Source organism: Aulonocara sp. 'chitande type north' Nkhata Bay, linkage group LG22, assembly GCF_057382095.1.
Source record: "Aulonocara sp. 'chitande type north' Nkhata Bay isolate Kocher_YH1m ecotype deep benthic linkage group LG22, A_spYH_male_GT1.1, whole genome shotgun sequence".
NCBI lineage: Eukaryota > Metazoa > Chordata > Actinopteri > Cichliformes > Cichlidae > Aulonocara > Aulonocara sp. 'chitande type north' Nkhata Bay.
The window spans coordinates 15,174,831-15,191,913 of record NC_141364.1 but is presented as its reverse complement, the minus strand read 5'-3'; the positions used below and the strand labels follow the sequence as shown (position 1 = coordinate 15,191,913).

The following is a 17,083-nucleotide window of genomic DNA, read 5'->3' as shown; positions in this document are numbered from 1 at the left end:
GTATATGGACTTCACTCATTGTGATTTAAAGGGTTTGCATTGATGTTTCACAGGGGGGAAACTGGTAAAAGCAGAGAAATAAAAGCTGTTTTTAATGCAAACAAGTGTGGCATTAGATAAAAATTGAATTACTGTTGCAGGACTTTAGATCCAGACTATAATTTACACTCGACTTCTTGGTCATCAGTTTAAACAAAACGTAGCCACACCTGCGAACAAACAAACAAACAAACATGTTTTTCACTGCAGGCTGTTGCTGCTGGATCAATCCTCAAAGTAACCGCCTGACCAGACTACAGCCTTAGTAACATTTGTCAGTTCTAATAATTTACAAAAGAAAATAAATAAAATGCAGAGAGAGAAAACAAGTCGGCAAATGAAGGTGGCTCTAAACTCCCTTCAAGGGTAGTTCCCGATCGGATTGTGAGTTTACTGGGATTCCTGGACAGATCACAACAAGCCCAACATGGAAAAGTTTGATATGGAATAATGGGTGTGTACACGCACACGCATGACATGACAAAGGCTGGGGAAACTAAAGCAAACATACCAACCAAGACATGTCTAAAGAGGCAAAGGTGTGTGTGTGTGTGTGTGTGTGTGTGTGTGTGTGTGTGGGAGAACATTCAAGCAGCTCATGTCCACCCTTCAATGCTGACAAGCCTTGTATTGTGATTAAGGAAAAGTACATTGTGCAATTTTATTGCAACTCACAAATTTTAGCTCGAAAATGAATCAATAAATGACTGCTTAAATAAAGTTACACAGATGTAAAGCAGCTTTGTGTTGGCACCACAGTTCTGGGATGTTTGAGGGACTCTGTTAGACAAGGACTGAATCTATTGATAATGTTAAGATGGGCAAGTGGAGGGTTCACGATCCCTCTGATAGCAGACGCAGTAATGGACTTCAACCCTGTGGCACTGACTCAGAGTTCATTCACGTCCGCCGTTTGCTGGTTTTGATACGGCGTTACTCACGGCGCTCCTCGAGCTTCGTCGGGTCACCGCGATCGTGGCTCTGCAGTCTGCTTTTCAGGACTGGGGGCATTTTTCAGCTTTACATTCTGATGTTGCCAAAACTCAGAACATTGACTCACCCTTTCCCGGACAGAATTGATGAAATGAGGCATTTTAATCTGAATCATCAGCTGCACTGTTATCATGTTTCCAAATATTGACATTTTCTTTACATATTTACCACTCACAGCAGGAGGGGGGGTAAACACAAAACATCCTTTGGACACAAAAAAAAAGGACAATCCAAAAATAGCATTTCACTTTGTGCTGCTATCAACAAAGAAAAGCCTTTGATCAAAACAACAAAGGTGCATTTAACAGGCACAGTTATAAATATTAAGTTTAAGAAGCCACACAGCTGGCAGCAGCAGTGTGAAAATAAACAAATAAGTGAAAGACAATGATTTGAAAATCTTTTAATTCTCTTATGTCGAGAGTTCAGATATTTTGTTTTAGTTTGTGTATTTTAAAGTTTAAATCACTAAATATGACCTAAAGTGAAAAAATAACAAGTAGATATACAAACATACAAAAAAGTACTACATCAGCACAAAACATGAGACCACAGAGTTGTAGCTCACTAAGAACGGATCGTCTCATGAGGGCGTCCAAAATGTTAAATCTATATAAACCGGATCGTCTACGTCAGTCTGCTCAAAGCGAAGTTCAAAAACAAGAAAAAAAAGACAACTGTACAGAGTCATACGTTTTATGATTGGACGGTTGATTAAATGTTTCTGATTTTGATTTTGACGCTCCGGTTTTTAAAGTCACTTTCTTCACCCACAACATAACGAGCTCGTACGTTTGAATTCTTTGTAAACAGAAAAAGGTCCGAGGAAACATTTCGCACTAAGTCGTGATCCTTTAGCTTTTCATGAAGTCACTGATTAACAGCCCCGTATGATGAACTGCATCAGGGCTAAATTATACAAAAATATATATATTTTTACACAACACTGCTGATCAATGATCATAAAGCATATTTAATTCATCAGCAGATGACTTCTTTATTAAAACTTGGACCCACCAGGACAGAACGAGCTGTCTGTGAGCAAAAACTGTATCGTTATACTCCAAGTATTATATTACAGGTTTCATTGTCTCTTTCTGCTCCACGCCCTTTTAACCCCACCAGCGCTGCCTGGGTGGAGGAGCAGAGGTGGGCAGCGCCACGTCAAAGACGCCGTCTTGTCCCATCGACGAGCACACGAAGTAGAGGTTGGTGCCCAGCATGACTAGTATGGGGAAGAAGGAGAAGCCGAAGCCGAAGCCTCTGGCGCTGCTGCCCAGGGAGAGGCAGAGCCAGTAGATCAGCCTGCAACGAGAGGGGGATGAGACTCATTTCTGTTTGAAGCACAGTCACCAGCAGCTGGACACAATACTGAGAGAAGATCTGATCACTGCCCGCATCAGCCCACACACCCACTCTGTCCTTTCAGCAGGAACATTAGACAGCGCAGCTCCTTTATCCTTTTCATCTGTTTTTGTATCGAGTGCTTGATGACTCAAAGCTGCACTAATGGCCTAATAGAGGCTTCTTTTTTTTTCTTTTTTTTTTTTAAAGTGTCCTAATTTTCTGTCATCGTGTTTTCGAGACTGTCAGATCTTTTTCAGGGCACAATGTGATGGAGTACTGGAGATTTGAGGCCTTATTTTTCAGTATGTAGCTCAAAGTGCTGTGGTATAGGAAGAATTAATTATCGTCTCAGAGCTCTCAGCCCGAGTTGGAAATTAAATGTATTCATTATTACAGCAGTTTTTAAAATCGGCTGGCAGCAGACTGCTTATGAAAAGCAGAACGTAGCCTCGAAGCTTGTCCACGTGTGTAGGTGACATCATCAGCTCAACGAAGACTCGCTGCAGAAGTCTAAATCAGCTGTTACCTATTAAATCTGGTTTATAAAATGCTAAAATCTATTCCACACCGTCCATTTATGAATGCTCAGATGTAACAGGTTAACAGAACATTGGCTACAAATGGGAACCAGAGAGCTTCTGATGCCAAATGCAGTGGCTTGCAAAAGTATAACTTACCAAGACAAGGCCGTCCACCTAAACTCACAGGCCGAACAAGGAGAGCACTGATCAGAAATGCAGCCAAGAGGCCCATGGTGACTCTGGACGAGCTGCAGAGATCTACAGCTCAGGTGGGGGAATCTGTCCATAGGACAACTATTAGTCGTGCACTGCACAAAGTTGGCCTTTATGGAAGAGTGGCAAGAAGAAAGCCATTGTTAAAAGAAAACCATAAGAAGTCCCGTTTGCAGTTTGCCACAAGCCATGTGGGGGACACAGCAAACATGTGGAAGAAGGTGCTCTGATCAGATGAGACCAAAATGGAACTTTTAGGCCAAAATGCAAAACGCTACGTGTGGCGGAAAACTATCACTGCACATCACTCTGAACACACCATCCCCACTGTCAAATATGGTGGTGGCAGCATCATGCTCTGGGGGTGCTTCTCTTCAGCAGGGACAGTGAAGCTGGTCAGAGTTGATGGGAAGATGGATGGAGCCAAATACAGGGCAATCCTGGAAGAAAACCTCTTGGAGTCTGCAAAAGACTTGAGACTGGGGCGGAGGTTCACCTTCCAGCAGGACAACGACCCTAAACATAAAGCCAGGGCAACAATGGAATGGTTTAACACAAAACATATCCATGTGTTAGAATGGCCCAGTCAAAGTCCAGATCTAAATCCAACCAAGAATCTGTGGCAAGATCTGAAAACTGCTGTTCACAAACGCTGTCCATCTAATCTGACTGAGCTGGAGCTGTTTTGCAAAGAAGAATGGGCAAGGATTTCAGTCTCTAGATGTGCAGAGCTGGTAGAGACAGACCCTAAAAGACTGGCAGCTGTAATTGCAGCAAAAGGTGGTTCTACAAAGTATTGACTCAGGGAGCTGAATAAGTACGCACTCGCCACTTTTCAGTTATTTGTAAAAGATGTTTGGAATCATGTGTGATTTTCGTTCCACTTCTTACATGTACACCACTTTGTATCGGTCTTTAAAGTGGAATTCAAATAAAATTGATTCATGTTTGTGGCTGTAATGTGAGAAAATGTGGAAAAGTTCAAGGGAGCCGAATACTTTTGCAAGCCACTGTATGTTGCTCCTAATTGGTTATACCAGGGGTGGGGAACTCCAGGCCTCAAGGGCCGGTGGTCATACAGGTTTTAGTTATCACCCTGGGTCAATACAACTGAATCGAATGATAAGTTCATTACCAGGCCTCTGGAGAACTTCAAGACATGTTGAGGAAGTAATTTAGCCATTTAAATCACAGTTGGAACTGTGTTGGCTCAAGGACACATCTAAAACCTACAGGTCACCGGTCCTTGAGGCCAGGAGTTGCCCACCCCTGGTTTATGCAGATTACCCAAAATATAATGACGTGCACAAAGGTAAAAAAAACTAAAAAAAATAATCTTTGAGTGCAATTTCAGACTGCAATTTTTGAGAAATAAACCATGAGCTACCCTTGACTTATCACTAGTTTTCAGAGTCCCACAGCACACTCTTTGAACCAGGGATCGATACGACTGGCTCACTGTTTTTTGTAAGCAGGCGGCACTGTGATGTCCCCACTGCAGATGTTTTTCTTTTGCATGCAAGCTTTAAACTGTGGATAAAGTAACTGCAGCAGTACGGGTGATCAGACAGGTTTAGGGCAAATCCCCAGTTGAACCAGATGATGAAAGGCAGGAAAGCAGTTAGAGGCATGACGAGTCCAACAGAGAAACAGCAGGAAGTAACAGGTTATATAACAAGTTATTCACCCTCTCTGTGGTTTAGATAATATATCTTGTTTTAATCGTGCTCGAGCATGCAAATAGTTTCACTGTATTCAATTTAGTAAAACTGATCGAGGGGTCATGTTTGTTTGTTCAGCCACTGACTGAACAAAGAGTGAAACTTTATTTAAAAGGCTGTTAAAAAGGCTTTTTGGTCTGATGATTCTTTAAAGTTTGAAAAGAAACTTTGTTCTTCAGCTTCTCCTCATTTATTCATTTAACTGGGGCACAAAAACAGTTTGTTTTTTTACAAGTGAAGATGATTATCTGTTCTTGCACAGTACAATTTGAAAGTAATGGTTTCACAGTCTTTACCTCATACTTGTGGAGCTAATGTGCAACCAAATAAAAACCAATTAAAGCATCAAGCAGCATTTTAAAGGGATTAGAGTTCACTGTTGTAGACCTAAAGATCAGAGGAGTAATCACATTAAAAGCTTTTTAAAAAACACTCACTACAGCCGCACTTTGTCTCACAGAAATTTGACCTAGTCAGTCTAGTGAAGTCGTAGTAATGACGGAGTCTGAGCACGCTGACTTTGCAGCTTTAGTTGGACTTTTGTCTGCTCAGCACCTTTCCCAGGTTTCACAGAGACGACTGTGACAGTCGAACAGGTTTAAAACTTTATCACAGACAAAACTTTCATGGATTCAGATCATTGTATAGGGACAATCATAGCTAATGGAGGATAAATCGTACTGACGTACAACAGCTCCTGGATTTTAGTAAAGTAACTGCAACAGTGTTGTCATCAACCCTCCCCCTTAGCATGAACTGTAATAGGTTTGGTCATTATGACGTGCGGACATCTGGACAAACTTTTAGTTGAGTTTTTTTTTTTTTTTTTTTAAACAATCCTTCAAAAACTGCTGATGATTCCCTTACTTGGCACAAATTATCAAAAGTTAATGCAATGCATGGTTAAACTCCAATCATACGAGCCTATTATGATCGACACACTGGTTTTGTCAAGCACAATGATGTGACCACCTATACTGGTACTGAGGACATGCAAAACTTGCACTAATTTCCTTAATTTACTTTTGTGACTCAGACAAAACCTGCCCATCAACACATGTAAAAGACCAGAACTTTAAGGTTATGTATATAACCCCGGTTCTCTGAGTACCATGAGTGAGCCTTTCACCAGACAGCCTCCTTGCTATAGAAGCAGAGAAGAGGTGTGACACCATGTCAGCTTATTATACCAGAGGTCCTAGTCCCTCCTGATATTAGTGTTGCTGAGGACATTCGAGCTTCTGATGAGGTCACACAAGAGTGACCATGTTGCACGCAAACAGTGACATCACCACAAACGTATAATTTATCTCCACTGTACCTCTGCAGCAGCACTGGTACAGCGATGCAAGTATAGACCAGAAACAGAAATACATGACATTTTCTTTGGAAAGTCTAATCTTTTCAAGCTCTTAAAACATCTCCCTCTGTATTTGTTTGGGATTCTTTGAGCTTCTGCACGGTCTGTTAGGAAGTTGGAAAATCATTCCATCCATAAAATTCCATCTATATCAGCATTTTCTTTACCATTTATCTAATTCGGGCTAAGGGAAGATGACCCTATACCAGCTGACAGTGAGCAAGAAGCAGGGTACATCCTAGACAGATGCAAGTAAAAACTCTCACATTCACACCGCTGGCCAGCATCACAATCACACTTTAACACAAAATTAATATCTCTGGCGCTTGAGTACCCAGAGAGCACCAATGCAGGCTTGACACAGAACCCTCCTTTACTTAATCATTGCTGTGCTCCATGTTTAGATAGTCTGAAAAGTCTTATGAGAGATGAGTCTTATGAGAGTGTCATTCAGTAGGTATAAACTAATCATAATATTTTCATCACTGAACTACCAGTTGCTGACAACACGCACACAAACACGTACCTGCCAAAAACAAATACGATGGTAAGCAGCGGCACCAGTTTGATGAGGTCCTGGCTGATGTAGGTTGCCATGACAGCAAGCTGCAGGAAGTAGAAGAGGAAGAGGCCGAGCGATTCATTGACGTAGTGCCAGTGCACGGCCACTTGTATGTTCAACAGGTTACTCTGAACGAGGGGCTTGACCGCGCTGTAACGCAGCCGGGCGAGGCCCTGCACCACCACGCCTGCAGAGAAAGATCATAGTCACCTCATTTTCTTATTTGCATGACAGATTTGCTTTGGTGCATTACAATTTTAAACACAGGAAAACACTAAAGTCTCACCGAGCAGGATGGGCACGCTGGCAAAAAAGGCGCAGCGCAGTGTGTACACCACCCTGAGGGGGGCGCTTTCAAGCTTTGGCGAATCAAAAGGTATTAGGGCGTAACCACCCCACACCAGGAAAGGGAAAAGTATTGCTGCAGCTACCATCGCCAAAACCACCCTCAGTTTCTCCTTGCAGATATGCTCACACAGGTCTGAGGAGGAAGAACACAGTTACGGTTTATGATTAGCCAAAGTAACTCTGCAGGAAGGAGACTGTGCCAAAAAAGATGACACAACATATCCTGAAGCCACAGCATGATTCACCTAAAGACATAATTACGTGTCATTAATTCCAGTTAAGCACCAAAAAAAAAAAAAGGGAGATCTAGGCCGGGTCACCAATGACTTTCTCACTGGGGGAAAATGCGCTCCAGAAAACACGCTAACCTACTTGGAACAGAACCAACATGTGATTAGATCATCAAATTAAAGCGGACCTATTATCCTCAATTACTACTCCATATTTTTATTCTTTGACTTTAATAGAGTAACTTTGCATGAGTCACACTTCCTGATTTCTCTCATACTTAGTCTTGATGCAGCTCCTCAGTTCACCCACTGTGTGAAACAAGCTCCTCTTCTGATTGGCAGCCCCTCATGAAGGTGGAGCTTCTGTGCTATCAAGTAGAGCCTCGAGTCTCAGGTAACCATATAAAGACAGATCCAAGAGTACTAAAAAGAGTACTATATAGCACAATTCAAGATTTTATTGGTGTGAAATTAAAATACTGTTCTTTTTGTAAGGTGTGCTAGGTGCGTAAAAGCCACAAATAGGCTGTTTCAGCCAGTTAGTAGGTTGTTAAGGAATGCGATGACATCGTAATACCTGATATCAATAATATGTGCCTGTGTGCCAACTTTGGCTGTTCACCTCATGACTGTGATGGAGTTTTAAATACTTTGAAAACAAAAATGAAACAACTTTTCAGAATAAGAGCACTAAGCACTAAGATTTCAGCGGTGCAAGGAGTAGGTCCTTATTAATGCTAATAAAAAAAGTGGGCTGGGTGTAGCAGAGTCTGGGTTGGTCGGGATACTCACAGTACTTGTCGTCATTGGTTGTCCACTCCGGGTAAAACTCTACAACGGAGTCGTGCTCTATCTCCGGCTCCACCTCCTTCTCTCCGAGTGGCCTGCTCACCTCGGGAACCTCTTTCGTGGAGTGATTCAAAATCGTGACTTGTGGCGTGAAACCTGGAGATGATTTTTCCGAGACCCATGTTAATCCCCCTTCGTCTTCCTCTTCCTCATCCTCATCATCTGCGAGGGAGCCGTCCTCTTTATCACCCTGCTTCACCTTAATCTCATCGTCCCTCCACCTCTCCCCCTCGGGCATGCTCTCCCTCCATTTGGTCTTGCTCTTCACATCGCTCTCTTCCTGGCTCTGCTCCTCTGACAGGTCCTGGCTCCCTCTGCTGATTCCCGTGTCCCTCTCGTCAAGCTCTGATCCTCCTTTTTCTGACGAGATTCCCTCATCCTGCTCTGTAAGGGCTCTGCTGTTTCTGCCTGCCGACCACGGTAAAGTGCTTGGCTCCAGAAAAGCAGAGCTGGTCGCATCATCATCTTCTTCTTCTTCTTCCTCCTCCTCCTCATCATCTGTAAGCTTTCTTTTGTCCTCCAAGCCGTTGTGTTCTTGTGGCTTTTTACTTACTGGCGTTTGTGGCTCTGCAGTTGAAGCAGCAGGTGAAAATGCCAGCTCCTCACTTGTGTTGTTGATTAGGTCAGCCATTCTTGGTGTTTCTTTACTTCCAGTCAATACCAGCTGCACTGCTGAGAATCTGTTGTTACCAGCTCCTAAAAGTCCTCTTTGTTCGCATTTCTCTGTGAGAGAGGGAACAAAACATTATAACGATGCTTGAAGCAGCAGCCTGCTTCAACTTGAGCTTCATAAAAACATCAAAGTTCACCGTTTATCATGGGCGTGTTACCAGATATGGCTCACTCTGTCGTCACACATACCAGCACTGTGCATACAACATGTTACTGCAGCTCTGATTTATGTGACAGGATTAATACATGAATCACTACGTGTCTGAGTCGCAAATGCAATAAACGACTAATCCAGAGGGTGAACGGGAAAATTATTAGGAGATCACGATGTACACTCAAAGGCCACTTTGTTAGGTACGCTTGTTGAATTCATCTTTAATGCAAATATTTAATCAGCTAATCACATGGCAGCAACTTCACCAGCAACTACCGCACTGCTTTGAGCTGATAGGAAGGTAACAGTAACTCAAACAACCACTTGTTACAACCAAGACATGCAGAAGAGGATCTTTGAATACACAGCACAACACTTGAAGCAGATTGGCTACAGCAGCAGAAGGCCACACCAGGTTCCACTGCTGGGAATGTCTTGGTGTTCCCAAGGACAAGCAGGAGGAGGTGGCAGGGTAGAGGGAGGTGCTGCCCCCGCCACCCAGCCCCGGATCAATCATGCAGGAGATTGATCTGTTCTGCTGATGTCTACCTTCAGAAATGTTGACGATCACTTTTTGCTCAGTTAACTGAGATACTGGGTGGGCGTATCGTGGCCTGGTTTGAAATGACTCTGATCACTTCTGCCTGAATGGTCCTTTCCCATGACTGCTTCCAAGTCTAGGTCCTATTCTCCTGCCTACGGTGTACCAGAAGGCTGTTTCCGTCCCTCTTCAGCACAGTTTGAGCACTATTAAGTACTTTTTTGGATCATTCTATGCAGATGACGTTCATTTGTATGCCTCCTTTAAGCCCCAAGATTTTTCTAAGTTGTATAGTTACTCTTGGATTTAGAAAATATTAAAAGTTTGATGTTTGACAATTTTCTTCTACTTAATGAAGCAAAAACAGAAGCCTTTTTTTGTGCTTTGAAAAGATTTGTGTCTAAGGTTATGGACATTTTTGATCCTCTGCCACGTTAGCTAAATCTTCTCTCAGGTGTAACTTCTGACTCGGCCTTTACTTTGAATGCTTACGTTAAATCTCTGGTTCACTCTTGGATTCTACTTGAGAAATATTACCAAGTTCAGTTTCATTGGGTCACACTCTGAAGGGAAAATCGTTATTCACACCTTTATTTCATCACATTTGGATTACTGCAATTCATTGTTCACTTGTCTTAAGAAAGCTTCCTTGAAACTTCTATAGGTCATCTTCTAAATCTCCTGAGTGCTCCCACTTCACAACATTGTTAATTCAATCGCCTTGACTCCCCATTATCTTTAGAGTCTACTTTAAGGATCTGGCTTTGACTTTTAGAGCTCTGCACAGACAAACTTCAGGTTACATCAGTGAACTTTTACATCCTTGCATTCCCAGCAAGGTCCTGGAGGTCAAGTGATCAGGGCCCGCATCACACAAGGCTGAGAGCTTTTATAACAGTGGCCCCCAGATCTGCAATTACATCCTTCTGAGCCTCTGATCAATGGATTTGATCCCTTTTAACAAGCAGCTAAAAATGCTTCTTTTTAAACTTGTATTTGATTCATTTTATTGTTGCTTGAGATTCTTCTGAAAATGTCCTATACAAATAACATTTTATTTTGAGTCTCAATTTCTACTGCAACATTCTGATTGTACGATCAGAATTTGGCAGAAATGTGAAAGCATGGCTCCATCCTGCCTTGTATCAGCATTTCAGGCTGCTTGTGATGTAACAATTTAGGGGACATTCTTGTGGTATATTTTGGACCCCTTAGTACCAACCTGAGTACTGTTGCTAACCATCTCTCTTTGAGACCAATGTACCCATCTGCTGATAGTTGCTTCTAGTAGGATAACGTGCCAAGTCACAAAGCTGAAATCTGACATGTGGTGGAACAGCAGACCCATAATGGATGCGCAGCTCACAAATCTGCAGCAACTGTGTGATGCAATCATATCAACATGAAGCAACATCTCTGAAGAACGTTTCCAGCACCTCTTTGAATCTATGACATTGAGAACTAAAGCAGTTCTGATGGCATTTCACCACTTTGAGGCCTCAACCAAGAATCAGCTGCATCGTCCATTAATCTGATTTGAGCTGTTCAGGATTGAAAATATCGTGCAAAGTCGTTAGAAAAAAAGATCTAATGTGTTATCAAATGTTTTGTTTTCTTAAACATTTAAGAAAATGAGATAGGAGTGCTCAAAGCTGTACACGCATTAAAATATGTGAGGCAGCCGCTGCGATTTCTCAGGAAATACTTCTGCTTCTGGACGACCGGTCCACATTATCGGTATTTCACTTTAAAACAAAAAACAAAACAAAAAAACAGGTCACTGTTGATCAAGTTTATTGTCTAGAGTTTGCTGTGAAGGCTTAAGGTGTCACAGAGACGTTTCTGGGCCTTTAAATGCACTGTAGAGTAACTTTAGAAGCCCGTGAAAGAAAAAGTAGCTTCAGCCAGAACTTGTTTAGCAACTCTATATTTAGTACGACTCAGCCCGTTGATTCTTCGCCGCACCGGGTTTTAAAATATATCTTTTAAAAAAGTTAACGGTTGATTTACCTGTTTTTAAATCCGGTCACATCACTGAGACAATCCGTAACTTCGTTTAAAAGTCGCCAGTTTTGCCGTTTCCCACAAGCGGAAACAAAGTTCCAGACAGGTGAGGCCAGGTGCTCTTCCACTGTTTAAACAGTGCAGAAGTATCACTCCGCCCGAGAAACGTCAACATCCCCGCCCTCTCTCAAAGCGTTATTGTATCGGGGTTCTGATCAAAGTTAGAGTATTTATCTTTATTATTAATCTTTACGGTCTCTACTAAAAAGTCACGTGTTCAGCTAATCAACCTTTATTCCAGAGCTGAAAAGCTGCAGTTCCTCTAGTGAACACTTGAGGAGCTGTCTTCAGAATAGTTCGATCTCTAAATGTTAACATGCCCAATTTTACAGCATAAAAAGCATGTTTACAGCCTCAAATTTACAACAAAAAATTTCCTTTTTCATAACAAACGCATTTCCCTTCACAGGCTAATTTATTCACCTGAATACAGAGGCGTGGCCTGTACAGAAACAGAAGGCCAGGCCTCTCCGTGCCATACATCATAGCAGGTCTCGCTACCATCCTAGAAACTTTCACCTTCATTGTTGTAACTATTCTTCTGTCACAAATCACCACTGACACTCGTCTCCACGCACTCCACCCTAGCACTCAGCCCTTCACCTCTCTTGCAAGCTGTCCATTGCATTTCATTAAACCCAGATATTTAAACTAGTGATGGGATTTCCGGCTCTTTTTAGAGATCCGGCTCTTTCGGTTCGCCTCACTAAAAAGAGCCGGCTCTTTCGGCTCCGAACCGGCTCTTCAGGTTGTTTTGTTGCTTTAATTAATTTATTATTAACAATAATATAAAATTATGCACAAAAGGAATTACTAACGTAAAAACAAGTGGTTTTATTTATATATGTTTATATATAAATATATGCGGTGGCCCCTAGAGACAAAACTCGTACAAACTCCAAAACACATTTCTAGCATGAACTGAACTTCCAAAGCAGAGCTACTAGATCACTTAAATTACACAATTGAAAGCATGTGTGTATTGTTTGTATATTTATACACAGGCACTCATATATATATTCAAATAATTTAAAAAAAAGTTCATTTACCTGTTATTACCACACACCAAATCCAGTCGTTGGTACTTGCTGGCTTGTGTAGCCACAAGATAACAAAGGCTCAACACTGCGCCCAGCATCCTGGAGCACTTCTGTTGTCTTTTGTACGTGTTTTGAGTTTTTATGTGCTTCTGAGTTTTTATATGCTTCTGAGTTTTTACGTGCTTCGGAGTTTGTACGTGTTTTTACGTGTTTTGGAGTTTGTACATGCTTCAGAGTTCGTACGTGATTTGAAGTTTGTATGTGCTTTGTCTCTAGGGGCCACCGTAAATATACTTTTATTTATTCACTCCACATAAAATGTAATAAATAAATCATATAATACAAAAATCAACTATTCACATTTCAAGTTTTAACTATTTAAATTTTCAGCTTTTTCCTTTCACAAATTTAAAGTGAAAAGAACACAAAACACTGCAAACCACAACACAATTAAATATAAATTATAATATGAAAACTAAAAGAACATGCATATTCTCTGTCATATGGACCTGCATGAATAAACTTTCTCAATCCTTTATCATCTGCAACCGAAAATAGTTGTGGATGATTACTATACCTTTCTAATGTTGTTGTCCCTGCCTCTCTTTCTCTCTCTCTGGCTCTGTTCCTGTGCTACTGAGTGTAACTACCGCCCCTCCCCCCTCTGCCCAGCGTAAAGCACAAGGCTCGCGTGCAGAGTGAAGCGGAAAAAAAGTGCGAGAGAGAGGCTGAGAGAAAGAAAAAAAAAAAAAACCCACGTGACGGCTCGCGATAAGGAGCCGGTGTTGTGCCAAAAAGTGATTGTCTGCCATAAAGTGATTTCCAGTGTTTCTGTGTATTTTTTATGTGTAATATCTTTACGTATGTTCGTAAATAGACTTCGGTGAACAGGGGATACAAAGGGGTTACATAAAGAATTAAAACATTATCTGTTTTTTAAGTATCTTTACAACTTGTACTTACATTATAACCAATCCGGTCCTTTATCCCCACTTAAAATATTTTTACAGAACTATTGTAATATTTGCTGCCATTTCTGCTGTGCTCTTGGCCAACTTACTCTTACAAAATACATTTTTAATGTTAATGAGATTTTTTTTACTGCATAAATAAAGGTTATATAAAAGTCGCTGCCAAAAACTGATTGCGGCTTGTATCTTGCTACACGAATGTTGTTTGTGGCTCAAGATGACTTTATGTCATCCATAAGGGATGCATTTGACATATGTTTAACATATTATAGCCCAACAAGTTACTTATAGCACTTTAAATATGAGCAATCGCTTTTTGGCAAATACCGGAAATCAGTTTTTGGCAGACAATCACTTTTTGGCACAACACCGGCTCGCGTCGTTCACGTCAAAGAACCGGCTCTAAGAGCCATTTCGTTCGCGAACGACCCATCACTAATTTAAACTGATCCACCTTCACTACTTCTGCTCCTCGCAGCTTCAGCTTTCCATCTGTCGCTTTTTCATGCACACACACATATTCTATCTTGCTTCTACTAACTTCATACCTCCATCTCTCCGGGCTCTCTCCCACCTTCCTCGTGCAGTACCACAGTTCCTGTCTTGGCATCCTAATATAAGCTTTCTCCACAGTCCTCAAATACCAACACACTCAACGCTCTTTCTCAGCATTAAGTCATAGTGCTCCTCATTGATCATCACCACTTTTCTTAACTCTTTCTCATCTCTTCATGGCATGGGTTTTCATGCATCCTCTCACTCTCCAAGACTATTAAACAGACTAGTTAAAAATTCCACTGCCCTCTCTCCTAGACATCTCTACAGGTATGTCATCTCAACCGAGCGCTGTTCCACTCTCCTTCCTCTTCATAGCTGCCCTCTCCTTCTCCATAGTAATCCGCTGCACTTCCTTATTCACTAGCTCTCCTCTGCTTTCTACTCTCTCTCATCAGCACCTCACTGTTCCAGCAGCTTCAATTATGCATAATATATGCATAATTGAACTGAATAATTATGCATTATTATGCATAATAATTATGACTGCATAATACTCACTGAGTCAATTTTTCATGTGCTGCAGTCTGATGTTGCTTCCAGCTGACAGTATGGAGATATTTGCTCAGAAACAAAAAAGTACCCGTCCTGCTACACACCCTTAACACAGCCATTCCCCCCCCCCCCCCCCTTTCTCATCCTCATCGTGTTCATGGTGCATATCTCAATAAAGTTGTAGTCCTGATAAATCAGCCTCTAGCTAATGTTTCAGAAATGTATCCAACTTCTTCAGTCTGAACGGTTTTTTGGTTGCTTTGGTCAAAGGTTTAGGACATCTGTGATGCTTTACACTATGGAAGATTGTCCCAAAAATCTTCTGTTTGGGTGTTTTTGTGAACTACAGCCTGGTTTCTATTCGTGAGTCTTGCAGTGAATTACCTCATCCCACAGCCATGAAGTCATCAGGTTGTTTTGCATTTTCTAGTTTAAAATCACAGCTGTTTTTTCATAATAGCCCCACCTGTTCATTATTACTGTATCCAAATGCACGCTCATCCCTTTGCTCCTCATATTAACAGACTCCACTGCTATCTTAACAGCATTTCTGTGTGTGTGTGTGTGTGTGTGTAAACTAATGTTGCAATGGCACACAGATGGAAACGAAAAACAATTATTTTTAAACGCTGTACTTTCTGTTAAAAAGGCTGTATGTCACAAATAAATCTGTTCTCTAAGCTAAGATTTTATTCTTAAAATGGCAGTAAAAAAGGCATAAATAATGCTCACATATTTTTCACCTGTAGTTCTTTTTTTTTTTACCTTCAGATGGTCCATTTTTTGAGATATCGACTGTGGAAATATGCCTTTTCTTGAATTTAATGGATCTACACAACTATATATATGGATAGCTACCTGCTTAATCCAAAAATCCTTGTTGTACGATCAAAGAATTCCAAGGCACTTTTGTTTTTTTAAGTTTACCTTAAAAAAAAACAAAAAAAAACCTCAAGCACCTTTCAGCTTAAACAATGGCTCTTTTGGTTGTCCTTTCACCAACAGGAATCTCCCACCTCGGGTGAGAGTGGAAAATTCCACCAGTGATTCTCCTAAAGTAGGAATTTTTAAAACCTGGACCAGGTGTAGGAGTCTGTCTGGGTCTGTAATTTATAAACATAAAAGCTTCCCTTTGGTTAACACGCCTTTGTCGTGTCACCTGTTTGTCTGTGTGTACGGAGAGATGACAGACAAAGGATTACTCTTATGAAAGTCAAAGGTTTGGACTCATCCACTCATTCATACAATCATAAATAAATAACTAGTAGAAACTGGAGTATCATTGTGAGTGATGGTGTACTGAGGCAGACTCTTCTTGAACCACCATTAATCAGTTTTCTGAGGTTCTCCACTCCTGTGCAGTCATCTTCAACCAGACACCCCAAAACACAATGAGGTCATAATTCCAGTGCAATCACTTTATAAGCTAAAGTTTCTATGGGAAGATTTTCCGCTGGGAGAACAAAAAGGTGTTTGCAAAATAGCAGAACACACAATTAACTATTTACTATTATTTTTTAAAAGAAACAAACCTCTTTCTAGAGAGGCATTCCTGTTATTTGTGATCGATCCTGTCGTGTGTTGCTTTTGTAATTTTGATTTAAATGTGATAAATATTGTGGGCTTTCTGTTAACATTCACAATTGAACATAGAAAAGGTTTTTTTGGGGTTTTTTTTGAATTGATGCCAGCAGCACATCTCAAAAAAGTTTGGACAGGGCAACGAAAGGCTAAAAAAGTAAGACTAACATTAACTAAACTATACCCAGTTGTCAGTAACACCGGGTATACGCAGAGCATCTGAGAGAGGCAGTTTCTCAGAAGTATAGATGGGCAGAGTTTCACCAGTCTGCACTAAACTGCACCTACAAGTTAGAATAATGTCCCCCAGTGTAAAACTGTAAAGACATAATAGCACAAAAAGTCTCTGTGTGCACAAGGCTGAAAATCAGCTTAGGATGTCTATAATATTCAGGCCGTTGGGCGGTATTGCATTAAAAAGCAGGCATGTCTGTGAACTCAGTTCTCCTCACCATCTACAAATGCAGGTTATAGCTCCATCGTGCAAAGAAGAAGCCAAATATGAACATGATCCAGAAATGCTGTCGTCTTCTGTGAGCCAAAGATAATTTAAACTAGACTGAGGCAAACTGGTCTGTTCTGTGGTCGGGAGAGTCGAAATTTTGGATTCCTTTTCAGAAAACATGAATCAGTGTTTAGTTCAAAAGCTGCATTTCTGATTGTATAAACCTCATACTGCATCTATTTTAACAGCATAGCTTTATAGTAGAAGCCTGCAGTCCAGACCTTTCACCTTCACCAACTGGAAACATTTGACACACCATGAAATAAGAAATACAACAAAGAAGACCCAGGACAGTCGAGTTTCTAGACTCCTACACCAATCA

At 41.2% G+C, this 17,083-nt stretch overlaps 1 protein-coding gene across 1 annotated transcript; it reads right to left on the bottom strand.

Moving 5' to 3' along the window:
* Positions 1–1,420: 1,420 nt before the first annotated feature.
* On the bottom strand, positions 1,421–11,802 carry tmem79a (transmembrane protein 79a). Its single transcript, XM_086281134.1, has 5 exons — positions 11,561–11,802; positions 8,127–8,906; positions 7,043–7,237; positions 6,721–6,943; positions 1,421–2,337 (listed from the first exon to the last, which is right to left on the bottom strand). The coding sequence occupies exons 2-5, from the start codon at positions 8,812–8,814 to the stop codon at positions 2,145–2,147; spliced, it is 1,299 nt and encodes a 432-aa protein (XP_086137260.1). The 5' UTR covers positions 8,815–8,906; positions 11,561–11,802; the 3' UTR covers positions 1,421–2,144.
* Between the last annotated feature and the right edge of the window lie 5,281 nt (positions 11,803–17,083).

What these genes read in the sequence shown, in the direction of transcription:
- tmem79a (XM_086281134.1), bottom strand. Translation starts at nt 8,814, where the DNA reads ATGGCTGACCTAATCAACAACACAAGTGAGGAGCTGGCATTTTCACCT. An exon ending in CAGCGTGCCCATCCTGCTCG is followed by an intron (nt 6,944 to 7,042) that starts GTGAGACTTTAG and finishes CTTTCTCTGCAG; the next exon opens with GCGTGGTGGTGCAGGGCCTC. An exon ending in ATCGTATTTGTTTTTGGCAG is followed by an intron (nt 2,338 to 6,720) that starts GTACGTGTTTGT and finishes CTCTCGTTGCAG; the next exon opens with GCTGATCTACTGGCTCTGCC.